This window comes from Anser brachyrhynchus (genome assembly GCF_964034855.1).
Source record: "Anser brachyrhynchus genome assembly, chromosome: 7".
NCBI classification, from domain to species: Eukaryota; Metazoa; Chordata; class Aves; order Anseriformes; family Anatidae; genus Anser; species Anser brachyrhynchus.
The window spans coordinates 24,329,225-24,355,872 of record NC_137701.1 but is presented as its reverse complement, the minus strand read 5'-3'; the positions used below and the strand labels follow the sequence as shown (position 1 = coordinate 24,355,872).

At 38.2% G+C, this 26,648-nt stretch overlaps 2 protein-coding genes across 4 annotated transcripts in view; one reads left to right on the top strand and one right to left on the bottom strand.

Annotated features, from left to right (window-relative positions):
• Nucleotides 1-1,812: 1,812 nt before the first annotated feature.
• On the bottom strand, nt 1,813-23,272 carry LOC308198584 (uncharacterized protein). 3 transcript variants are annotated; one of them, XM_080601325.1, is made up of 3 exons: nt 22,322-23,272; nt 16,488-16,539; nt 1,813-3,784 (listed from the first exon to the last, which is right to left on the bottom strand). In XM_080601325.1, the coding sequence occupies exon 3, from the start codon at nt 3,151-3,153 to the stop codon at nt 2,722-2,724; it is 432 nt and encodes a 143-aa protein (XP_080457451.1). In that variant the 5' UTR covers nt 3,154-3,784; nt 16,488-16,539; nt 22,322-23,272; the 3' UTR covers nt 1,813-2,721. The 3 variants fall into 3 exon arrangements, with proteins under 3 accessions (XP_080457451.1, XP_080457450.1, XP_080457452.1); XM_080601324.1 differs by lacking the exon at nt 22,322-23,272 and adding an exon at nt 13,483-13,585 and having other exon boundaries at nt 16,488-16,986; XM_080601326.1 differs by lacking the exons at nt 16,488-16,539; nt 22,322-23,272 and adding an exon at nt 13,483-13,995.
• Nucleotides 23,273-23,425: 153 nt separating this feature from the next.
• The window catches only part of PSMD14 (proteasome 26S subunit, non-ATPase 14), a 47,091-nt gene continuing 43,868 nt past the window's right edge, over nt 23,426-26,648 (top strand). Inside the window, exon 1 of the mRNA XM_080601313.1 lies at nt 23,426-23,657. The gene's annotated coding sequence lies outside the window, so the exon portion shown is untranslated. The remainder of the gene's footprint in view (nt 23,658-26,648) is intronic.

Sequence of the window (26,648 nt, the reverse complement as noted above, 5' to 3'; positions counted from 1 at the left end):
GATTTTTTTTTCGAGATGAAGCTAAGAGGGCTTTAGCTTTCTTTTAAAAAGAAGGTTCGTGGCACTTATAGGTGGGGGCATCTTTGTGTTCAGAAGGGAAATTTATTTCTTTAAAAATAAAACCTGTTCCTTGGACTCTTTTAGTAAGGCTAAAGGAGCACGTCCCTTTCTTTGTCTTCAGAAAAAATGGCAGAAAGTTTGAATCTTCTCGCTTTCTCTTCCCAAAATAAATGCCTTGTTATGATTAGTTGTGTGGTGCCCTAAAAAAAAAAAAAAAAAAAAAAAAAAAAAGTAACAGCTTCCAGGTCCAAGTCTCCACAAATTACAATTCAAAACGTTTTTGAAGAAACGGACTAATCGCATCCTCCTTGTTTAGAGTCGCAAATCTGCAGTGAAATACCGCTAAACTGGGTTCTTAAAGTTTATTCGGTGGCATTTTCTTCGGTTGCCTGTGTTCACTCTGCTGAGATGCTGTGAGCAATAATGCAACTCCCATAGGGACCCGTGCCTGAGAGCGCTGGTGATTAGCTGATCTGCCATGTCTGGTATATCAGAAGATGGGATGTACACTGGACTGACTTTACCGTCTTATTTAAATGTGATGATTTTTCTCATTTGTTGCATTGTTTGTATTAATACGAATATCTTGTTATGTTTGTTTTGTCTCCTGGGAGCCAATAAAGCTGTGAAGTTTTTCTTTACACCAAATGCAGCTCTACGGGCGATCAATCAATGGGTAGTTTTTGGATAATCTGCGAGAGTGAGAAATCTAATAAAGCAAGCAACTAAAAAAGGAAAACAAAGTCTATTTTCTGTTAGGTTAGCTACGTCAGGAGTCAGGCTTTCCACCATACCTTTTAATACATTTAAACAGCCACATTTAACTACCAGGGCAGCACCTCGCTAAATTAACTTGCTGACATATAAAAGAAAAAGTTTAGACGTCGTGACCTCGGCAGCAACGTGGGTGACTTACTCTTACAATTAAATTTACTTCGACACTTGCATTTCCCCCACCTCCTCCTCCGCACTGGTATATGAAAACATACTAAGGCGAAATATAGACCGATCGTGAAGTGAGAGAATAAAAAAGTGATTTTTTAAAAAATTACTATTGCTTTGGAATACCAGGTTTAATGTTAAGAAATAGGTAGACAAAGACTATATAGTGAGCTTCCAGGTCGCAACAAGGTCCATAGAAAATCGTGCCACTTAATTTCAAGGCAGCAGTTCTCTTATCACAACAAAATGAGTTATAAACAGATCAAAATAACAATCTGAATTATCTAGCATTAGTGGCTGAACTGAACAGCCCCAGATTACGTGATGAATTGTTAAATTGCAGTAGCATTGTTTTGGAATTGCTAATTAAAAAATAAGTAAACCCCCATGACTCTGGATATGACAACTGAAAATACCCACAAATTATTTAATAAATGAAGCGTCTAACAACTCTAACACTTCCTGCTCGCCTTGTTAATAAATGTAATTTGAGGTAGATTTAAAAAATCTCCCATCTAAACAGTGAATTCATTACGCGACGTTCAGATCTCCAGATGCCTATGGACTCCTCGGAATTAGGTGTTAAATAGACAAAAGTGAACCAAACTGCCTTTAAAAGCACAGCATGACCATGTAATTCTTTTTCCAGTTTGTGGTAAAAAATGATGAAACTTCTTTCCAAGTAGCTATCACCCAGATTTAGTGTGAAAAGTAGTGTAATTGTAATTCACGCCATCAGGGTCTATCACTGATAGACTATCAGCTGTTCTGTAGTTAGGAAGGCTTTCTTTTCAAATAGGAAAGCTGCCAAGTGCTCTGTGATACCTCCAGCAAGCTTATCGGATGGAAGATCGGAGCCAAAACAGCAGCTGCACACATATGCAAATTGGCAATTAATAGTATAACATTCTGGGGAGGATTTTTTTTTTTTTAATATGGGAAAGTATAGCGGAGCTACCTTAATATTAACCTTAACAGTGACAGGGAACTTCTTGTCTGAGCGGCCAAGGAATAATTACCCTCTGGAGAGCCTATCACTCCATTACTTTCTTCCTTCACACAAAGATCAAAGCTTTGTTGTCCTGCCGAGTTTCTCTCCAGCAGGAAAGTTAACTTAATGCCATAAAAAGGGGATACCTTGTAGCTTCGGCTTTCCAGGCTTGGCAATCGTGGCCATTCCTTCCCCACCCCCCGATTTATTTGTTTGTTTATTTTCTTTTGCTTAGGATGCTTGTCCTGTTCCTGAAAAAAAAAAAAATGCTGCGTGCAAAAACTCTTCGGACCGTGCATTTGTTGTGGATACTCTAATCACCGACAAAGTAATTGAAAGGATTAGTTTTATAAATTTTCCCCAGCCTGCTGCAGCAAACCAGCTTGCTTTATTTAGCCCAGCATGTATGAATACAAGCCTCCCAATTAATGCAGTTGCTTGCTTTAGTCAGAACATTTGCTTTCAAAGGAGCCTCACATGATCCTTTTCTTTACTAGCAGGCTGGAGCTGGAAAGGCTTTCCAGGGCTACTGCGTTTCACACCAGCCCGTCCCCAGCGCTTTCCACAGTGTCTGTCTGTCTGCCTCCTCTAGGACAGGCGTGGGGTGATTAGCTAATGTTTTCGATAATCTGCGAACTGTCGACACTCCTCTTTTCAGGAGGAAAATCCCCGCCCGGCTGGGGTTAGGACGAGCAGCGGGCGTCTCTCTCTCCGGGCGGCTCCCTCCCTCAGCGGCGGCCCTCAGGCCGGCCACTGCCCGCGCTGCCGCTCGCCGGGGGCGTCTCTCCGGCCGGGGCCGCCTTCCCCGCTCCCGCTCGCTCCCTCGTTCTCCCCGGCGTCGTTCCCTCTCGCTGCCGGCGCCCTGGGCCGTGGCGCCCCTGGCCCCCGCGCCCCCCTCGCGTCGCGGCTCCGAGCAGCGCGGGCTCGGCGCCTGCGAGCGGCGGCGCCTCACGATCGCAGCTCGGGAGCCCGGACCGCGGAACCCCAGGTGGCGGCACCCAGACCAGCGCCCCGGAGCCTGGCCCCGGCCTCAACACCGGCCCCGCAGCCGGCGCCCCGCAGCTCAGCCGTACAAAGGCAGGGCGTTCGGCCGCAGCACGCAGCTCCTCGCGGCTCGCTTCCAGCGCCGCACCTTTGCGCCGCAGGCGACTTGGAGCCATTGGGATCTAAACAGATCCCCCACGGTCTGATTGTCAGCTGGAGTCAAAGCCGCGCTCGTCTGGTTATTGTGGTGCCTTCTTCCAGGCTGTAAACACTCCTTCAACATCTTTTTTTTAATTTTTTTATTTTTATTTTTTTTCCCAGTGTTTCACAAGCATATATGGATTCTTACAGTTGATTAAAAGGACGGTGTAAAAGTTTGTATCATTGACCCGCATCAGCTTCCCAGCGTTTATATTAACTATCGTAGGATCTGATATGTTTCCCATTAAAGAATTTAATGCATTCACACAACTTTTTCTTCTGCTGTCCTAATGATGACAAATATCTCCTTCAGCAGCTCAGTTTAAAGAATGGGCTTAAATGACATTGACCACAAAATTTCAAACAACGTAAGGCACAACCTTACAAAAACAACCTGGATGTTTACAGTTCAACGTAAATCAGCTGTGTCTGGAAAATTCAGAACAAAACCACCAGGATTATTTTTGTGATCTAGGAGAAAAGGATCTGGGCCTTCATCACCACTTGGTTAGAAGTACGCATTGCAACACTCGAGGTGCTCAAAGCTCTGCAGCACCTGGAGTTTTAGGGCCTCACCTCACTCTCTGCTTTGCGCATAGTGTCCACCTAAGTGTTACCGAGGAACACATGCATCAGATATAGGTACACATATAACTGCAAACACTATAAATATTCTCTTTATTTGCTGAGTACTACACTACTTAGATATTTGTAAGGCATTGTTTATCCTCATTTAGGAAAAAAAAAGTGATTTTTTTTAAAACCCTTGTCCCCAAAGGCAACAAGGAAAAAAGGGGTTTAGGTTATGTCCTGTCTCCTAATAATTTTTAAATCTATTGGCAAGTTTCAACCAAGTTTGAGAAATGGATATTGCTGCCTTTTTTTTTTTTTTTTTTCCAATTTATGTGTATAAGAACAAGCCTGTAAATTCTAAGGAAAAGGCAAAAAGAATGCAACCATTATTTGTTCTATTTGGCAGCATCTGGTAGACCAAAAAAAACCCCCATGTGCTCCTGAGGCAGTCTGACCACGTGATGTCTCTAATCTAGCTGGCAGGCCAGAACCCCAAACCATAGCCTCCAGCCAAAGACAGAAATATTCTGGAGGTGTCTCATTGAAGGGACAAAGGATGTCCAGGAAGTTTTAAAAGATGTAGAGGTGATGTAAGATTTACTTGGGATACAGAGGGGATGGGAGTAAGAACAAGTAAAGGACATAGTGAGATACAGAAAATATAATAAATGGATTTTGCCACTCATTGAACAGCTTTACACTTGGAGTATCATACTATTTCATTACTCAACATATTTCCATGGTCCTAAGACAACAGAAAAGAATGACAAATCACTTGTGGTGAATTTCAGAACTTTGCCCACCAACCCAATCTCAATTTTTGTGTTGTAGAAAGCAATCCTTCAACTTTTACACCAAGGCACTGGGGCAGAAGATAATTGGGTGCACTTTTACAAGTACCTTCTCCTGACTTGCTACTAAAGAGAAACTGTGAACAGCAAAGGTCGAAGTGGAAAACAGGTCAGTTAAGTATGATGGTAACAGAAGAGCTACAGTGCCAACAGGCTACCTGAGTAGGTTATTGCCATTTGATTCATGGAAACAGAAGTAAAAGACTTTGCTTCCTTGCTTTCATTTTCGTTAAAAAATTTAAGCATTTTAATACTATGGAGTCTTCCAATGCTACAAGGTGATACTACATTGTTGTATTTGAAGGACAAGATTTGAACTTTGTAGATCAAAGTGCTATAAAATTAAAAAAAAAAAAAAAAGAGGGAATTCTGGAAATAATAATAATAATAAAGAACCATGAGATTGCCCAGAATGCTGCCTCCTTGGAAGACAGAGCTGCTCCTCAGCAAGAAGGAATCAGCTCCAGGACTGGATTTTTCTCAAGAAAGAACAAAAGAGCTGTACAGGAAAGTAGTATAAACTGGAACCAAAAAACTTTGCAAAACCGTAGTAACCCTAGCTACTCTATGGCTTCCAGCAACTGTAGCTGTCCCATTGGAGAATTTTAGCAGAATGTGAAGAGATTGCAGTGAAGATGGGTACCTTCCATATCTGAGAGCTGGAGAAAGCAATGTGCCTATAGATATACATTACTACAGCGGAAAAAAAATAATCTTGTTCTGAATATTATACAGATAACTAATACACATTAAAATGAAATCACTTTATTTAGATAAGTAATCTAAAATATTATTCGCCTACACAGAACATTTTCAGTAATAGCTCTAGGAAAATTTTGAATGTATAACTCAACATACAAAAGCACATCATCCATTGACAATGAGTCATCTATTGAACAGTAAGAAATAGAAAACTAAGTAAAAGCACAGTACAGCACACAATACCTAGTAACAGAACGGCAGAGACAGTATGCTATAAGTTTCAGGCTTGCTACTGTGTTTCTCTGTCAGATTTAAAGGGACAGTTTCCCAGATGATATGAGAAAAAAGAAGTCTTAGAAACATTTCATCTCAGAGACCTGAACTTATAGGGAAAGGTCAAAATAGGGAAAAAAAAAAAAAAAAAGAAAGAAAGAAAAAAAGAAAAGAAAAGAAAAGAAACCACATACACACATACACATAAAAAAAAAAACCCCACACACAAAAAAAACACTTATGTATGTTCTGCAGTACTAGGGCCAGTCAGATGTTCACGATATATTGCTCACCAAGAAACTGAGCCCAAGAATTATTAAGTTTTTTGGTGAATAACTTTGAATAATTAATTCTTCTGAGAAAATCGCAATCTGTTCACTAAGAGTTCATGAAAAAAACAAGGTGAATAATTCATTATGAATTATTTGACCAGTTTTAGCAATGAGATTCTAAATCTGTCTTCTTATGGATATTAACCTCATTAATACTATTTAGAAAGAATGCTTCAAGATAATTAAGATGATGCAATACTGCACATTAGTATGACATAATTTAAGATACTGAGTCTCTTTTTGTAAATTCTTTGGAAATAACGCTTTATTATATTTTAAAAAAGCTTTGTACATAAATCTAGAAGTACTGGTAGTCTTGGGTGCAGTAATAGGACATTCTTTAATGAGAAGAAAGCCTTGATAACAGAGAGATCTAAATGTTTAAAATCTGCTGGGGTCTACTGCTATAACACATAGCTGAGTGACCAATTTAGCACTAAGATGCTGTCACTTGTGAGTTTTAGGGAACTTGACAGAATGTCAAATCCTGCTCTAAGAAACAGAATTTCCATGGATGGCAAAGAAATCAGGTTCAAAATCCCATTCTTACTATTTTAAAAATATTAACTATAATAATTATACAACAATTATTGTACAATAATTGAATAACTGAATGATGTTAGAAGACTAATTTCAAACCATTCCAGTATGCCACCCTAAAACAACACAAGTAGTCATTTAACCCCTTACTACACTATTTCTGTTTAAATATAAACGTGAAATGGTTTTAAATGAAAAACTAACATTTTCTAACAATTCCTGAGCAACATATAGCCACATCTCTAATTTCATTAGTTACAGCTGCAGTTCCATGACACTGTGAACTGCTCCACATCAGAGCTGCTAGTGTGCTCACAGCCAAGTGTTTCTGCCTACTCCCTTGCATCAGCAGTAGTGTTTGGATGATGCCACCCCCCACCTTCCCACAGAGGTGAGCTGTTTCATGGCATAGCTGCAGCCTGACAGTACAGCTAGGCTAGGCTGGTCTATAAACGGGCCCATATTCAAAGAGATTACCCTGCTTCTTTTTTGTTCCCCAAACTGGTCGCATGCCGCCCCATCATAGGTATTGAGCTGACCCCACAGGAGAGAAAACCAGTCTTACAAAATGTACTTTTCTGGGTTAGTAGCAGGCCACTGAGTTGCAAGATATTTACTTTAAAGTCAGATGAATGAAGGTGCCAGTACAAATGCTGAAGAAGAGCACAGCAAAGAAAGCTCAAGGGAAAGCAGTGGTAACATATGGCCAAAAGTAGGGTTTGCAGCAATCAACATTTAGATTGGCTTCGGCTTCAGTGGAACCACAGCCTTAGATTTACTGTAAATAAGATCTAATTCTGAAGGAACTTCCTCAAAACAAACATAAGGCAAGTCATTTCATACCCCTTTCCCAAGAAAAAAGATACAAAATCAATTACAGTAATAATAATAGTAACTTATTACACCTAACGTGTTTTCAGCCACTTGGCATACGTGTGAGTCTACTAGATAACTATACTTAATGCTGAACTGACTTCTACCAATGTAAGATTTAATCTGGCCCTTGAAAAAATATTTTTAAAATATTTACTTGCAAATTCAATGCAATGCATTTTTCAAAGTGCTCTGCTGTTTGCTATATGCAAATATGCATCACGCTACTTGGAAATATTTGAAATGCCTCTTAATATCTCTTGTGGAAGAAATTTTCTATTTAAATAATTCTGAATGCAATCTTCTGTTGGGTTTTTATTACAAGTTAAAAACAGGATTCTATAGGTAATGAAACTATTTACTATATAGTCTGTGAATATTTTAACTACTACTTCTAAATTTGAATGTAGAATCTGAAATTATGTAAGGACATATGACTTCAGAACATATTTTTGTATATACTGCATAAAAACATATGCAATACATACGTAGTAAATACGAGACAATCCACAGTTTCTCAGTTAAGTGTTATACTAGTAATTATTTCTATTAATAAACAAAACAAAATTATCATAGTAGGCAAAAGTAGGCAGAAGGCAAAAGTGTATACAGGTGGGATTTGGCTACATTGTTCTTCTTCACACCAATCATTCAATTGCATAGCAGACTAGGAATTTTGTTCATATTAGTTTAGTATTAGGCTTTTTTTTTTTTGTCTTGTATTGTCAAGGCATTTTTAACTGGAATTAAAGAGTGACTAACCTCTGCCAGTTCCACCAGCTGTAGCATTTAGATGTACAATATTTCCAATTTTATTTTGTTCTGCTCTGTATGTAAGTAGGAATTTGTATTAAAAACAGGGTTGTAGCTTTATATGACTAATAGCTATGCTGCTGGAGCTACTGCTGGAGCTAAACTACTTTCACTGGTTTGTGTAACATTCATTTGTATGATGCTATAATAACTCCATGAGAAACATGTAAGAAAAAAATTCTGAAGCCACAAATGAAAAGATTATGGTTTGGATGGACAAGATCTCATAGAAAAATGGCACTTTAAAGCTACTAGTAGAAAACACACATACAGCAAAAACATTAATAAGATTTGTGGTCATCATTTCTTGCTAACTACTTTTTTCTTAAGGTCTGGGAAAAGCCCTGAACAGGTCTCTCTTACAACTCCATCTTCTTGTAGTACTGATGGTTTGCTAGGTGGATCGCTATTCCTCTGCCCTACCAGAGCAGAAACTTTCTGTCTTTAGGCTAGGTAATTCTTCAAAAGGTTAGCTCCTTCCTGCTGTTCAGTGGGATCCTTGACCATTAATAGAGAGATCAGAATGAGATGAAAGGTCCAGAGAAATAAGTAACAAGTCTTGATGGATAGAATGCTGAAATCACCCCTAAAATGAGGCACATTTGTTTCCTAACAGAGTGAGAAAGATCTAAATAAATTAAAAAAAAAAAAAGACAGAAACTTGCTAAAACAAAATATTATCAGACATTTATTTAGATAAGAGTGTGAAATGGGACCTCTCATGCCCCTAAACCAATTCATTCTACAACAGTTTTATTTCACTAAGCTTTCAGTAGTTTGCTAACTCTCACAATTTCCCAGTAATGTGTGATGGATTATATTGAGAATCTCAGCTTCTGCTAAACCAAGTCAAACATGACTTTCCCAGAAATAACTTAAAGCTTACCTGTAAAAAACTCACTGATTTAGCAGCACAAATATGACAGTAATAAGAAGAAAAATGTATCCCTTTGGGGCACTCTCTGTAATCTCTCTGGTAAAATCTACTGACTATCTAAAGATGTAGATGATAATATCTTTGTTTTATACTTAATTATGCTAACCATGCTGTTCTTAATTTTTTTAAAGCCTTGTGGTACTTTTCAGACCTAGTTGCTGAATTAACTGAATATTAGTGGTCCAAAAGGATCACTATAATTATAAAGACAAGCTTTTACTATGTTTAATCTCTTCTTGTTAGTAATCCCAAATATTCAAACTACACACCCGCCAAATTTCACAAGTCCTTTAAGAGCAGGTAAATAGCCTTCTTCACTCCATTTAATCAGACGTACTAGGAACTAAGATGTTATGTATAGAGAGTTTACAATAAAGCTTATGATTTTTTTGAGTTCTGTGCTACCTTTAACATACAAAAGTTAAAAAAAAAAAAAACAAATACAGGCATTATGTGCTAAGTAATCAAACTTGTCAATAATAATACGTGTTTACTGTTTTTGAGGAAAAGATTGGTTACATTTTAGTATTTTTGATTTTTTAAATTAGTTTTAAAAGTAGCTGTTTTACTATGTATAATCTGCTTTCTTTCATAGTCCTTTAAAATATATACTAAGGAATTAAGAACGGCATATAGCTTTTAGACGAGTGAGCTCAGAAATGCTCAGAAATGTTAACACAACACGGCAATATGATAGCAGGACTGAAAATTAGGCCATGCTGCTCTCAGGATAGGAGAAGCTACCAGACTAGTTAGATTTTGGAGGGAAACTATTTTCCTTCTGAAGACAACAGCCTTCCTTTTGTCACATATCTCTGTTTTGTTTCTGAAAGCCATGGCTTTATTATGCATTAAAAAGTTGTGTCCTCTCAAAGCAGCAATATTCTTTCCACAATATTGCTCTTTCTCCTCCTCCTTGGAGAAGGCAGGATAAAATGGTTACAAATGGCCAGAAGAAGACCTTATTAACGTCATACAGTAGGAAAAGTATCTTCATGACGAGATTCCCATAAAGATTCATGGCAACATCTTATCTGTAAGCAGCAAAACCAAGTCTTCTCCTGATAAAAGATTTGTTCAGGCACTCTAGTTCAAGAATACAATTTCATTGATTAAGGAAAAAAAAAAAGACTAGAGACTTGCAGACATATTTAAATTAAGCAAGAGATGACATTGAGAAGATCTCAGAGATACCTAATTAAATACATCTCATCTCTTCAGTCTGCCCATCAGGTGTTTCGTACCTGAACAGTTAACATTCAAATATAAATCTCAGATTCTACAAGTTTAAAGAGAGCCATTTTTCTCTCACCATATTATTATTTTTTTATGATTTCTTTAGCGTTTGGTTTAATACTAAACGAGATAATTTGCTAGTCGGTTCACCAAAGAATCAAAAAATGGTAAAGACTGTGAGAACATTCCTGCCGACCACACACTCAGGCAAGCAGAATGTCCCATAGTATAGTTTGTATTTCATTGCCTAGTTTAAGTAAGTCAAGTATCAGTGCTTTCATCCATCTCCGTTCAAGTCTGAATATACAGTTTAAAATTAACAAAACTAGGCCCTACTGTTCTAAAACAACTGAACATTTCAGTTTGAAAAGCAGTTACTGTGCAAGCAGTCTGACTTAAAGAGAAAAATACAAGGAAATTCTGGATCCATAATTCACCCTCCACCTTCCGACCCCACCAACCGCCATATTAGTGTGCCCCCACCAAAATACCAGCTTGTGTTTACAGTTTCGTTTCCCCTGATGGTGGATGGGCGCGTGTACACGCACTCGCTCTATGTGCGCTCAATAGGATCATGATCTGGAGAGCTGAAAATGTAAACACAAGCTGGTATTGTGGTGTGACTAGCGGTTTGTGGTTTCTTTGTTTGAATATTTCAAAAATGGCACACTGGCCAGAACTAAAAAGGAGAAAAGCAGAGCTGCTATTTATTTGAAACTTCGATGGATCCAACATTCACATTTCAGGTAGATAAAAAATAGTGACAGAATTAGAAGCTGTTTATCAATACTTTATTTTTTTACATTGTCAATTACACTTCAGTGCAGGAATTTTGTTTTCAAGGATAGGTCATATATACTTTGCCTTTAATTTCACATAATGAAGAATTTCTTGCTCATTTAGGTGCTCATCAAGCAACTTCTTACAGATTAGGAAAGCCCTTTTCACCCAAAGGCATCTATAATCATGTGAGTAAAGTATTGAATATTGTTAAGCACTCATGGGATTGTCACATTTTAAGTGACTATGAACTCATCCTATTTTCATAATGAATTTACCGGCTTATGTAGCTGGCTAATTTCTGTATTCAAACCCAAGCATGGATTCACATGTGGACCAAACACCCCAAGAAGAGCTCCAAAATGGCATATCCGTGCAGTTACAAGGGTGCAAGCTTAAATCCTTGTAATTTCAGAAACATTTTATTTCTTTTTGCTTCACTGAAAGTAAATGAGACAGAATGACTCAATGAAGAGACCATGAGTCCAATACCTTGTCCTTTATTTTCTGGGTATATTAGCCAGTCTTAATAAAATGAATGACCTCTTCATATAAACTTTGTTTTACTACTATAACAGAGAGGGAATGAAGGGAAGGGGTGAGGGGGAAACTGAAATTCAGCTTGTAAAGTAATGGATTGCATCTGGTTATATTGTCATATTATAATTAAAAGCTTTTTTTTTTTTTAAATAAGCTTATCAAAGGTAGATATTTGAAGTATGTGTTTTGTTTGACCATTTATTTTAATCAGAGTTGCAGAATGTTTCTAACAAATATTAAACCTACTGTTCATGCTCATCACTGAAAATTTAATTTAAATAAGAGCTACAAGGATAATTTAAGAAAAGATTGGAAGAAGCTGAGTGGTCTTCTTGAAACAGTGAAAAAAAGTCCAGAAGACCTACTGATACTAGCACAACAACTCTATATTCAAGAAAGAGGGACAATTCTGCAACACTAACATTCCACGTAAGAACAACAGTGTTATTCTTATAGTAACTCATAGCTCATGAAAAGAGCATCCACTTGATAAATACTTATCGTTCCCATTTAGCTGAGGCATATCTGTCACATAAAAAGCAGGAAATTCCTTCTTAAAGTATGCAATATTACCTTACACACAAAATCACACAATAATAACACTCAATTTTCCTGCTCAAAAAACTTTCCATATGTATTTTAGAAACATTTGATTGCTTTACACAAACTGCACAACTGCAATGCCATCATAAGGTAGAACATCTTGCTTCTTTTTAATACATTACTCTATATAAGCACCCTCACAAAGACAGCTTGTGAGCATTTCACAAATTATAATAATGGAACCACCTACATGTATATCAGTGCTGACAGATCTGGATCATCTTATTTTCACCTGCAGTAAGTTCAGACTCAGCTGAAAACTAAATTATACAATGAACAGCTTTGTTGTAGGAATATGCATGGCCTTATTTTCCACCAACATTTGCAGAATAAATGCATGCAGCTTGGATAGATATTTAATATCAATGGTAATAAATAATAATGATCTTGCAATCTAACTTTTTTCATCTGAATCAACTATTAACTTCATCACTCTTTTACATACTACACTACAGAGGAATTCTTTTGTCTGTCTGAGATACAGCTCTTCAATAGCCATTACCTGTGATAGTTTAATGTACAAAATGTAAAATATTGTATCCAAAAAGATCTTCTTGCTGTTAGTAGATCATAGTATTGGGGTTCTCATTGAATGCCATATCATGAATTAGGTAAAGAATTAAGTAAAGGAGAATTTATCATTCAGCTATTATACAGAATACCATTGAGTTTTGATGACTATTTGTAGTCAAGACCTCTGCTATAAGCTGTTCTTAAAGGTAGTGGCAGTTCTTGTCTGAAATAAAACGACTGTCAACTGAGCTGATAATGTCACTCTGTAATTTCTGAGCTTTAAAGACCAATATAGAATAAATATAGCCAATATATAGCCAAATACTGGTCTTAGTCTGTGGACATTTTAGAAGAGTTTATGACAGGATGGCTTGAGTCATATAGAATATCTTTGTAATTCTTACAAGGGAATGACAGTACATTCACAGTATTTCCCTGTGTTTGACGACCTATCTTAACCATTTTTTTCTAAAGAAATATAAATATATACTCTATGCAAACATGAAATAAATTTATGCAACGCTACATAATAATACATGCCTTCCCCTCCTACTGGCATCAGTCACTGTAAAATTAAATAAAACCAGCATTCTTTAGTAAGCCTCATGAAATAGCATATTTAGCATTCCTAGCTTCTTCTACAGAAAAAAAAGGAAAAAAAAAAGAAAAAAAAGTAAAAAAAAGAAAAGAAGAAAAAGCCCAACACCCTTCTTATTCAACTGGCAAAATGACAAATACCTCAAAAGGCAATAGATGCTGTATGCCCAAATTTAGGCAGAGTGGATTCTTCCTCCTTAAAAATACCACTTCATTCAAAATATGTGAGGGATAGCTGCTTCCTCTGTCATAAGAAAGACTTGATATTATTAGTTTTTTTTTCCCAATTTGTATAGTAAAATATAATTCTAGAAGCAACGGGGAACAAAACTTACCTATATTATAGCATAAACAAGAAAAACCCAGTTCTACCTCTTTCATGACATTGATATAATCCACATCAGTCTTATATATAAATATACATACATATCTGGAGCTAATTTTAAATTAGTATCAAGATTAGCTAGAATTTTACTGGTAAGTAATGAAGAAAACTTAACAAATGTTCAGGAAATGAAAGGAAGAGCTGGAAGAGATCAGGAAGAGCTGAAAGAACTACTATCCAAACCAAATGACCTAAAACACATTAATATTGTAAATAGCTCACCAACTATACATTTAGCGGCTGTTTGAAAACTAACTGCAATATCAAGGGTACTTTCAAATAATTGGAAGCATGATTAGTTCTCACAGGGCAGGCAGTCTAATCTTATCTTTCTAGACAGTAAAGACAGTTTGCATTTAAAAAATTCTTTGTTACTTAAGTATTTGTGTATATAACAATATATTTTACACAACATACAGATCTAGATTAGACAACATGCTTACTGTCAGCTAGATGCAAATTTATGACAGCTTCAAATAGCTTTTTCAATAATTGAAACTTGAAAACATTTATTTAAAAACATCTCTCTTGCAGAGGGTCAGAAGACTTGGTCTCTATACTCAACTTTGATAATTGTTTAAAAAGATTTTTTGGTAGTTTACATGTGATGGTTGGTACTAGGGATCATTTTTCTCTTACACACTTGAGAAACAAACCGAAAAGAATGTATGGAGAAAATCTCAATGAGCTGGCTTTGACATTTCTTGTACCATTAAGAATACATTTTGGTGTCTTTCATATAAGAAAAAAAAAGAGCTAATTTAAGATAATTTAACAACCACTCATTTGAAGAATAACAGTTATTTATGTATTACTTCTATCATAAAATCCTAGATTACCAGGAACACACAAAGTCAATAGGTATAGTAGAGCACAAAATTTGACCCCTGAAAATATTTGTAAAGTTTCCCTATTTTTCACAGAGATAGACATATTTTGCTGAGTTAATGAATTCAGATAGTGAGCATTTGACCTGGGTTTTTGAAAGTAATTAGCAGCTCCAGTTACCTGAAAGATGGAGCTAAGATGAGCAGGTAATTTTACATCAGTGCATTTCTAATTAAAAATGATGTTATTTACAGCCAGTCAATAGAAGCTGTAAGCATCTGTGCCCATAAAGAAACATGCGACAATGGATTGGTGATTATTTAGAGGCTATCCACAATTGCTGAAAACAGTGAGAGAAGGGTATTGAACACAAAGGGTAATTGTTAGCTAGATGCGATTATTGCTCTTGCTTGAATTTATTTTTCAGGTAACTTGGAAATCTGTCATTTAATTTATTTCTATATCCTCGTCATGTGGAGAAGGGAAACTTCTCATTACTGAATATAAAACTAAAATAAAAGGAGCAAATAATTATATTAGTTTGTTGGAAAAATGCTGAGAAGGGTATTAAAAAAAGGCCAAAGCAGCGGGAATTTTAAATACACAAACACTACTCAAAACCCCAAAATTCCTAAAATACACAAAAATACAATTATAAGGCTCTGATGTCATAGGGCAGTTTCTAAGGAGTATAGTTACTGTAAGGAAAATATTTTTCAGATATTTCACAATTGCATTTATACCACCAAAATTCCCTGTTGCACACAGGCCATATGGATTATATGTTATATATCAATTACTTTGAACATTGCAATTTCATGACCTGTACATGAAAACTACTCAAAGACTCCAAAGCATTTTAAAATCACTAATCCAAATTTGCGATCTGCAGGCTAAGCATAGAAGTGCCTGTAAGACTAATTCTTAGATAGGACTTCTAAAGCAGTCTGTATAAGGCAATTAAGAACAGCAAGTTCATAGATGTCAGTACCAATATGTCAGTCAAGCAACAACATATATCAAGGAGTCGACTGCATTTTTTCAAGACTCCACAAGTCAAAACAGGTTAAAAGGTACTACCTTAAACTGATATGAATAGTTTGCTGAACTAAAACAAGAGCCAAAGACGTATTTTAAGGTTTTGGTGAGTATCAAACCAATTTGAATATTAACAAAACCAGACAGGAGATAAAGAAGTCTTTTCTTGAACTTCAATAACTAGTCCTTTACAGCTAACCATGAAGTTCTCTGGGCTACTCCACGAGTTACATTGGTTTAATCAGGCAGATAGACAAGTTGGTAGTCGCAACAAAATTTAAGGCATTTTCATACAATGTAAATTCAAATACATGGTCTTAAAAAGTCTCAAAAATATATTTAACATAATTAATGTTAAATATTAATTGTATTTAAAAATTAATTGTATTTAATGATTTGGTTTCGGTATCTTTATTTAATTAGAACAAAGCTTTCATATTTACTTTCACTACAAACATTCTGCTTATCTGTGTGATATTGCACTTACCTGGATTTAGTCTCACTTTTATCAGTTAAACAAAATAAAATAATCTAGGCAGTACTGTCATGGTTAACACCTCAACAGAAAGAATAAACAAGGGAGTCGTGTTTACTCTGTTTACCAGAATAACTAAATTTGAAATAAAATACAATTTAAATTGAATTTAAATTAACTTTTTTTTCCAACATAAACTATTCACCAAACAGATCAAAGATGCCAGAAATACCTGATAGTGAGAGTTGTATCATTAGTCCTTAGGAAACCAAAAGACAGATATGCAAATCTTTGTATAAAAATTTACTATGTACAAATACAATATTTGCATCTACCTTCTTTGCAGAGTATAAAAATATCTTACAGTTTGTTTATCTTAGCAATAAATGTCTGAAATAGATAAAAAATTTCACGTCCTACCTTTGGAGAGAAAAGGTTTAGGTTCAGTTGGTGCTTGGACTGTGCTCCAGACCTGGAATAAGATATTACAAAAATGTGTTTAGTAATTCAATCTAAAAAAAAATAAAATAAAGTAAAACAAACAAACAAACAAAAAAAGTGCTTCCTAAAAGCAGAAGAAAATCTGGACGCATATGAATTAAAAAAGAAATTAAAAAAAAGGGTCAAAATTAGAAATCTAGGCAGTACTAAGAGAGTTTCTTCAGATCATTTCTACAATGAAGATTCAAACTTCCACCACATGGTCCCAAATATTTAGGTCTCCAAATACCAACTGTTACAACTTATAATTAAAGACAGTTTATAGCCTTTAATCAACGGAATCGAGATAGCTAGTGAGATGAGATAAATTGCTACTGTATTTATTTATGGCAGACAGCCAGTATAACTAAAATAAACATCTTGCCTCACCTGAATAGCTTATTGTCAGTTGTAAAGTAATCTGCCTATCCAAATTACATTTCTAACGATGCTTGTAAGGAGTTTGCCTAATCGGCAAAATAAAATCCTGAAAAACCTTATTTCTGCCAATTCAGGTATGACAAGAAAGAATGAAACAAGCCCTTTCTACATACTTCTAGTGTATTTATTATGATTGACACATCAAAGACATGATGACAACAGTACAAGTTGTGCTTAGTCAAGAAACAATTGTGTTATTTACCTTTTCCTTCTGCCAGTGACCCACACTACAAAAAGCTGAACTGGCTGAGGTGTAATGTATACATTTAATCAATAAAATGACTATTTTCTAAATGAAATAAGGAGGAGAAATATTGGTATTTATCTAGCTAGCTATTCATAATTTTAATTTTCTCAGAAAATTTCCAAACACAATAAAGAGGACCCATACAGAGTCCTGTAAAGAGGACAAAGAAGAAAGAGCCAGGGCAACGAATGAGGAAAAATCCCATCGGGTATATCTCGGTGTACTGCAAGTTAACTGAAACCATCCTAAAGAGAAAAGACATGAAAAACATGATCTCATCAATAACTTGCATAACTCTGAAGATGAAAACAATTAGGGAATCAAGAGTTTCATGTATAAGTTTGATACATTATTTTGATCCAATTAATATTTAAATTGAAACACGTGTTCATTCACTTCCTAAGTAACAACGTAAATCACAAACAACAAACAGAACCTTATTCTGTACAGGCATCAAGACTCTGCAACTACCTTATTCTCTGCTACACCACTGTGATTATTAGTGCAATCTCCACAGGTTTAATTAATTTACAGAGAGCACTGTGGAGTGAATCTACATAAAAATTCTTTATTACTTTTGTGTCATCAGATAATTTCCAAAATCTATAAATTGCATCTGTGTTTGTGATGCAGTTTCAAAGGAAAAAGTTCTGGCTGAGCAGAAAATCTATTTTTATAGAACAGCACCATCCGTACTATCCCTTTAATAAGGCATTATAGCTACTTTCACTGGTGTCACCATTGTTATGTTTTCCAGCAGCACAATCTTGAACAGCTTTTCTGTAGCGTATCTTCACAAGTTGAGTTGAGAGCAATCTATTTTCTGCAAAATGGCTGCTTTCATTGTATACAGGACACTGAACCTCTTGTGTGGGACCTTTTCACCATGTTGTGATTGATTTTACATTTATTGAAAACAAGTCTGGTCTCTGCCATTTGTTTACCCTTGTATTTTCTCTTTATGCTTTGGTATGCATTTTTAATTAGATGCACTCCAGTTCCTTCACCACTAGCTAACACTTTTATTTGGGAAGCAGTCTTTACTAGCCCTGCAAATATCCGCTGTTCTTTGCAATGTCAAGTCCTTTTCTCACCTTGCTTTGACTTGGTTATCACTTATATCACAAGTAATTCATCCATCTGTTAACTGCTCCAATTCACATTACTTGGCTTTATTTTAAAGATCTTAACAATGGTCAATGGTCTCATCTGGCAGCTGGTTCCTTGTAAAAAATGTGCCTTTCCCAAGTGACATTCTTGTGAGGATCAAAATATTCACTGAATGGGTTTTATCTAGCAGTTTACAGGTCCCTCAGGCTCTCCATAGAACATATTGTATATACGCAGTGCTTTGGGCATGCCATGAGTAGTAATGTGGAGGACCTCACCTTCTTCAATCTCATTTCACTCTCCTCCAGCTTTCTGACGTTTTCTTTTCATACTGTGGGTTAAGTTTTGCCACAAAGAAAAAAAAAAAAGAAAAAAGAAAAAAAAAAGATGACATGCATCTAGGTGATGCATGTTTAAGTTTAGATGAGGAGCATGCTTTTAAAGCAAAACTCTCTTGTTATCCCCGCTTGGGGGCTTTGGTTTGCCCCATGCTCTTAGCACACTGGAACTGAATTCTTTCATATGACAAACTGCAGAGCAGGAACATGCCTAAAACACTTCAGCTGCAAATACTCATTCAATCCATGGGCCTAAACTGGAGCTATCCAAAGGGGAGGGGGGGATCTGACAAAAACATTGTGTTGCCTGTTTAGGCCTCCCGATTTGTTCCTACCAGTCTGTGCTACTTCCTAACACAGACATAGCCACCGAAGTGACAGAAATAGTCAATTTCTGAGCTCTTGCTACCTGTGACTGGTAAAAAGCATTGTGCCAGTTACAGAGCGTTTTGTAAAGGAATGTTTCAGTTCAACTACAAGAATGTCTTAAGTACTAAAGGAAATGTAAAATGTATTTTTATTGTGTCACAAACAAGTGGAAAAACTCCCACTGCATAAAGAAAAAAATAAGAAATGGGTTGAACATTGTTCCATCCCACAGCAATCCAGAAAAAAAACAACACAGTATGTCCACTTTACATACCACCTTTCTCTTGATTTTCAGTCTTCAATTTACAGTCTTCTACACAGTTATTTAAATAATCTGTCTATCACAGAGTAGCACCTTTGCAATTGCCAGGGACACAAACCCACTTCTCTGTTGCCTCATAAAAATTTTCCATAGACACCCCCAACACAAGCATTTCCAGCAAGACTGATTTTTTCTTGGCCTTATCTTCTCCAGATGGTTTGTAGATAGTTCTCACAACTCAGCCATCACTTTAAATAGACATAAAAAGACAAAAGTCCAGTTTCCTGTAGGACTGTATATGAAGTGTGTATTGACTGCTGAATACTGAAACTTTCAATATAAACAACACCTTTTGGCTCCATTTTTTTGGGGGGGAGTTATGGCATACAGTAGGAATTGTTTGCTTTCTTAATATTCTTTACCTCCTAAACTGGGATGGATTATATCCAAATACCTTGCTACCATTCTTCTCACCCCAAATGATGCTGGGTTTATACTTGTCATGATTTAATGGGCAGGTCTATGTTCTGGGAGAGATGAAAATAGTTTTGTTTGCAGGTCTTCATTAATCATATGCTTCATGATTAATGAAACCTCTTTCAAACCTCTAACAGCCTTCTGCAGCTGATTGTGAAATGTTGAGAATGCTGAAAAAAGTAATCTCACTCTTATTTACTGTCTCTAACCCATATTCTTGTAAAATTTTATTCATTGTGACAAAGCCACTTATTACTCTGTATGCAGCAAAGAATTGTGCAGGCATTTCACAAGCTGTTGTGGATGTCACAGAGGTCATCCTAAGCACTTCTAACCATTTGAGTGCTCGCCAAGTATGACAGAAGAAACCATTTCCCTGTATACAGGTCTGCCAAATCCTTATGTACAGAGCTTCAGTCCAGGGTAAAAGGCTGCAGTTTAAAAAACTACCATTCCTCTATTATTTTTTCAATGTTTGACTACCAAACATAGTTCAAAGCTAAACAAACAAACAAACCAACCAGACAAGTGTGCTGCTTCTGACACTGTTATTCCCTTACAAGGATGAAGTCAGCTCTTGTACGCCCCAGTGTACATGCATTCCCTGTGCTGGTTTGTATGCTTAAATGTAGATGTGGTTGTCCACAACTCTAATATGCCATCTGATCCTACCGCACACATTGTATTCGAATCCCAGACTTACAAAATTTCTTTCTTTTTTTTTTTTTAATATATATATTATACTAATAAAGACCTGGACACTTCCTCCTGTCTTAGCACAATTAGCGTTCTGTTTATGTACATGATTTGCAAGAAAACGGTGGCCAATCTCAGTGTATTCCTCAAGTTCTGTAGACAACTCTTCAATTTCATCACTCAGATCTGTAAAATTACGCTCGTTAATTACAGAGCTGCATTATTATTGCTGCTTTAACTAAATCATAAACAGACTTGGGGGAAAATCACATTTCAGCTAAACAGGAAGTTAGGAAAAAATAGTTTGATCTCTTAGTAAGCCTGATTCCTGTTGATCACTTTGCTACAAACAAGGATAATTCAATATGAAGAAAACTGGAAGAATGTAAGGGTTCAATCAAAATTAGCTTCCATCATTTTCAACAGCCATGCAAGTAATAAAAAAGAAAAAAGAACAAATCTTGAACATTTTAATTCAGTGCTTCATTACAGCAAAATAATAAATAAAAATCTTCTATGGATTAGTGCTGGTTAGACGAAAACAATGAGGGATTCAGTAGCATGCAAGAGAGTGTCCTTCAGATTAAATAACAATTTGGAAGTGTTTAACAACATATGGTCTCTTTTCTTTGACATATACGATTAAGAATATATCTTTTTTATATCAAAATATAAAATACCATCTGTCGTAAGTACCAACTATGATACTTGCTCTATGTATCCAATTAATTCACTATACTTTCTAATGTAAATATTTCTCCTATTTTCTTTTTTTTTCTTCTTCTGTAACTATATTATTTATAACATTTCAATAAATGTATATATTAAAAAAGTCAATAGTATGACTTGAAATGTAATTAGGAATAACAATGAAAGTCTGTTTCACTTTGTATTTAGAAGAAGGCCCAAACCTTCAGATGGTTTTAAATGACATAGCTCGTTAAAGTCAGTGGATACAGGTAAATTACAAAAATCTACCTATGTTGCTTTTTCTTGTCATACACATTAACTCGTGAGACTGCTACATTTTCATAAAGATTTTTGTAGGTTTTTTATTTTTCTCCATAACTGCTGAGTTCCAAAAAGACACAAGACTGCAGAGTAAAAATCAAAATGTAATGAGCATTCCTCACTAAGGTGTCAGAATTCCAGTGAACAGAGAGGAATAAAAGGATTACTCTCAAAAACACAGTACAAATTAAGAAAATTTATAATGCATTTCAGTTCAATTAATTCATACTTTACCTTATTAATGTATTTTTTTTTAGAACAGGGAACATTAAAATACTCAAATGTCTCACAATATTAATGACAAGACTATCACAACTCAAGTTTAGCAAGGTTAAATAAGAAAGAATGTAACTGCCACTTTGAAGCAGGGTTCAAATTTTCTTTTGTATGAGAGAAACATACACTGATATACACACACACTTTTTTTTCCTGAATAATTTGGCTGTTGTTGCAACGATAAAATGCACTAATAGGTTTTGCCTTAATAACATGAAATAGAAATGACAGTCATCATATAAACTAAATTTCAGTCCTTCAGCGTTTTAAGAATCTTCTGAGAATTGGCTCTAGCGATTCAGCCTGGTAAAGATCTGAAAAGGCACAGGGGAGACAATTATGGGAATATTGTTTTTCAGAAGGATTACCCCTCTTAAAAGGCAGTATGTATCACGTTAATTGAGTTTCCTGCTTTTTTGATTCATTTTACTCATCACAGTATAAAAAAACTAAGACTTCCAAGATTGCTAAAGTGTCATGGAAGGGGTGATTGTATGTGGCTATGGGTATGTCAGTGCAATTTACAACACAATGCGTTTTTACTTACTTCAACTAGTTGTTTGTGAGCATAGGTGCCGATCATCTTCTAATTTCACATTCTCAGTCCTTGAAGGAGCTCTCAAAACCAAACTGTAATGCTGTTCTTGGACATTCATTATGGAAACCTAAAATGTTGCTTTTTAGGTTCTTAAATTGTTCGATGCCTTCTAAAATATTTGTAATATTTTGGTAACTAGATATATATATGCACTTGTATTGTTTCAGCCATAAAAAGTTCCTGAAGCACTCAGTTCCAGAACAGTCACATAGTGTCTGAAAAATTATTTCCTCAGCCTCATGTTCTCCTATTTTTAATTTTTTTTTGGTCCTGTGTAACATAAGGGTAATACAAAAATCCAGTTGGCTTTCTCTGCATTATTCATCACTACGCATGCTTTTATCTTATGTCCTATTTGTCTTCTTTGTGTGGTAAAAATTACCACTCTTTCCCATTTCTGCTGCTGTGATGTTTCATACATATGACCAGCATATTGCTCTTCTCTCAATCCTCTTAATTCCTATAACACCACTTTTGAGGCGATTACATATGGTACTACTGTTTCAATTCATCATTCTTTTACTGACTTGATGACACTCCCTTTGGTTCCTCAGCCATCACATTGTGTAGTTATGAGGCACAGGGGCCACGTAGCCACAACTTGACCCTGCACTACGGCCAAACTGAAGGTGCGGGACTTCACGACAAAGCGGTTTCAGCGCCTCAGACCAGATTCCAGTCGGTTTCAGACTAGATTCCAGACAGTTTCAGACGAGATTCCAGTCAGTTTCAGACCAGATTCCAGTCAGCGCCATTTAACAGCCGCGTCCTTCTGACGGCCCCTGCTCCCACGAGCTCCAGGTGCCCTTGTGACAGGCGGGGGCGTGTGGTAGCACAAGCACCGCGGGTGCCACCGCGGCTCCCCGCTGCCTGAGCGGCCCCCCGGGCCGTCCCTCGCTGCCCCGCAGCTCGCCCTCACGCCTACGGCCCGCCACGGCCCGGGGAGCGGCCGCCCTGCTCGCTCCGCCCCCCTCAGCAGGCTGACGGCCGGGGCCGCGAGCCGGCGGCACGGCCCTAACGGCCCTAACGGCCCTAACGGCCGCACCCGCTCGTGGGCACATGCACCGAGCGCGGCCCCGCCGGCGGCACGCGCCGTTGCCAGGCGGGCCGCGTTGCCATGGTAACCGCCTCGCCTCCCCTCCCCTCCCCGCCCGCCCGGTTCCGGGCCCGGAAGGCCCCGCCGCGTGCCCTTTGAACCGGGAAGCGCTCGGCGGGAGGCCTGGGCGGTCGGGGTTTGAATGAGATCCGGCTGATTCACCGCGGCCCGGCCCGGCCCCGCGCCCAGGTGAGGGCCCGGCGGGGCCGCCCCCGCGCCAAGGCCGGCATCGGCGGCCCGGGGGGGGCTCTGCGGACCGGGGGATGGTCCGTGGGGGAGGGGGGGAGGCTGGGCCTTGGCAGGCGGCGCCCGGGGGGGCCGCGGTGCGGTGGCGAGGCCGAGCCGGGCCTCGGACTCACGGCCCCGGGCAGCGCAGCAGGCCCCGCTCGGGCTCCGGCAGCAGCCGCGCGGCGCCGCCGCCTCGGCGGGGTTCGGTCAGGGGTTGGGGCAGGGGGCGGCCCGCAGGGGGGTGGCGGTGAGAAGGGGAAGGGGTCTGCGGGCGTGCTCGGGGGGCGAGGCGGGCTGCAGGGGGAAAGGGGCTGTCAGCGGCAGGCCCGGGCGGGGTGGGAACCGAGCTGGGCGGCGGAGCGAGGCCGTAAACAGCTGGCGGCCCCGGGAGTGCGCGGATGTCAGCACCCAGAGGGCTGCCTGCTTCCGGTACGGCCTGGAAGGCCCGGAGAACAACAGCGACCGACGGAGACGCTTGGTTTCCTTTCTTTTCTTTTTGAGTTGTTGTGCCGACGTATTTGGAAGCTATATATAGCTGAAAGGGTACTAGGGGAGCTGAAAAGTCCTACGCGTTTGTATTGATCATCCTCTCCCTTCCCCCACCCCCCCCCCCCGCCCCGTGAGTCCAAGACGAGCTGCCTGCCTCAAAACAGGGAGCGCGCTTGGAAGAAGCTTCTCCTGAGAGGAGCGCTGTCAGTGAGCGGCTGTTAGGAAATAAGGAAAAGATCTATAGAAGCTGCAACTATTTCCCCTCGTCTGGGGTGAGACAACATCTAGGGTGGTGGGAAAGGACAGGTAGTTTGGATACCTTGAATGATAGAAAAACCGCATGGTGATGGCTTGGCTTGGTGGGGAGGAAGTGCTCCAGAGCAGTGGTGTGTGTGCCGTTCCTACGGTGGAGTTTCGGGGAGCTCGCTATGTACGTGCAGCATAAAGTTAGAAAGCTCATTCTGGGGCTTTGTGTGGTGGTGTCATTTGTTAAGCAATCTTCCCTTACGTGGTAGCTTGGTTTGGATGTGCTCGGGTAGCGCTAGAGAAGTCAGTCTGGGTTACTTCAGTAACTCCAGCTCAGCAGTGACTGTAGTTGAATTATACGCATTTGTTCGCTATACTTCTAAAAATCAGAAAGCAAAAACAGAGGACCTAACCTTCATGCCTTCTAGTCCAGTTCAGGTTTAATGAAGTCCAGGTCCATACAGTCCAAAAATGACCAGCCTCCAAAGCTGAGCACTTTGTGGAACCTAGATAGTCACATAGCTCTGGACTCGCACTACTGAGACTCCATTTGTTCATTATATGGTTAATCTTTAGCTTTAATGGCAAATTACTGAGGATTATCTATAATAGATAGTTTGGATTTTTATTCCACTTTTCAAATGAAATACATAAGAAGCCTTTTTTTTTTCCCCTGCTGTCACATGAGATCGCTGTTTTGGTTCAAGTTTTGCTTTCAGTCTGTGTTCGATGACTTTACTTGCATTGAGTTTTTGACCTTTTCTAGGTGAAATGGTGCTTCTCTGCAAGATACATTTCCTTAACTATTTTACCTTCATAGCAATTTCTTGGAATTGTGTTACACTTGCAGTAGAAACCTTAAACCACTTGATTAACAGCAAATTAAAAAAAGAAAAAGCTAGTCTGCTACGTTGAGCTTCTCACCAGGAGATCTAAGCTTTGTATGAGCACTTTCAGTATTGTAGTCCCCATGCAACAGGTGGAGAAACTGAGTTACCGGAGGTGAAATGGCTTGCATGAAGTCACAGAGTGTACAGACTGCACAAACTGTGGAGTAAGTTCCTGTCACCTGAGCCTAGCCTGGTGTTCTTTCCATTATTAGGGCAGTCTGGTAGCCAGTTTTCATCCATGTCTGTGGAAGCTAATTTTGATATTATTTTTTTGACTGTAACTCGAGGTGTCAACCCAGTAGGATTCTCTTACACTGGGGGGTTACATCATGGTTTGTTAATAACAGATGAAAAAATAGTGCACTGTAGCATGAAACTCATGCAGAGGTGCAATAATTTAAGACTTCCAAGTTGATTTGAAAATATGGGCTGGAACATGCCAAACACATGCACAGCAACTGTGGGCACCTGATGTGTGCATACATATTGTGCATAATGCGTTATATAACTTCTTCCCTATGTTGCCGAAGGAAAAATGTTTTCGTTATTGAAAGTTGGTATTTAAGTCAATGTTTATGAAGTGACCAGAAAACCATAATCAACAACTAAATGGTGAGACAGAGCTCTCCAATCTGACAACTCTTGTGACTTATAGTTATCTAATAATAGTATTATGAACAAGTGTGTTAGGCACAGGTGTTTTAAAATTTCTGTTTTTATATCAATTCAGAGATGCTTTGTGTATACTCTCAGTGCACTGTTAATATCCACAGACTTTTCCCTTAGAGGCCAGGACAACTGAAAGAGAAGACTGCAGTAGTAGAGGTCTGTTTTGTTGTTGTTCTGTTTTGTTTTTTAACTACCAGACAATGACCAAGATCTTCTACCTGAGTTGTTTCAGTCATGGACTTATACAAGCAGAGAAACTGTTTAACTTTTTTTGAGATCAGTGTGGTTGCTGATAGCTTCGGTGATGAATGTATGTCATCTAAATCCTGCAGTGAACCAAAATGCAAGTTTATGATGATTATAACTGGCCTCTACCAACTTTTTGGTATGGATCTATTGATATGTGGATTCGCTTCCTTAAAGCTTCACTTTAAACAGAGACTGTTAACCCTTCCTAGCAGGCAGAAGGAAATGTTACCAATGTACCTTCTGCTGACTTTGGAGGGAAAGGGTATGAAGTTTGCTGTGATTTTTTTTCACTTTTCTCTGTTTTATATATAAATATAAATAAAAGCAGGTGTGTGTGTAATCAACACTAGCTTTTTGCACTTCCCAGCAGGGAGGAAAAACTTTCAGCAGTACGTTACCACGTTGTGTG

What these genes read in the sequence shown, in the direction of transcription:
- LOC308198584 (XM_080601325.1), bottom strand. Translation starts at nt 3,153, where the DNA reads ATGGCTCCAAGTCGCCTGCGGCGCAAAGGTGCGGCGCTGGAAGCGAGC.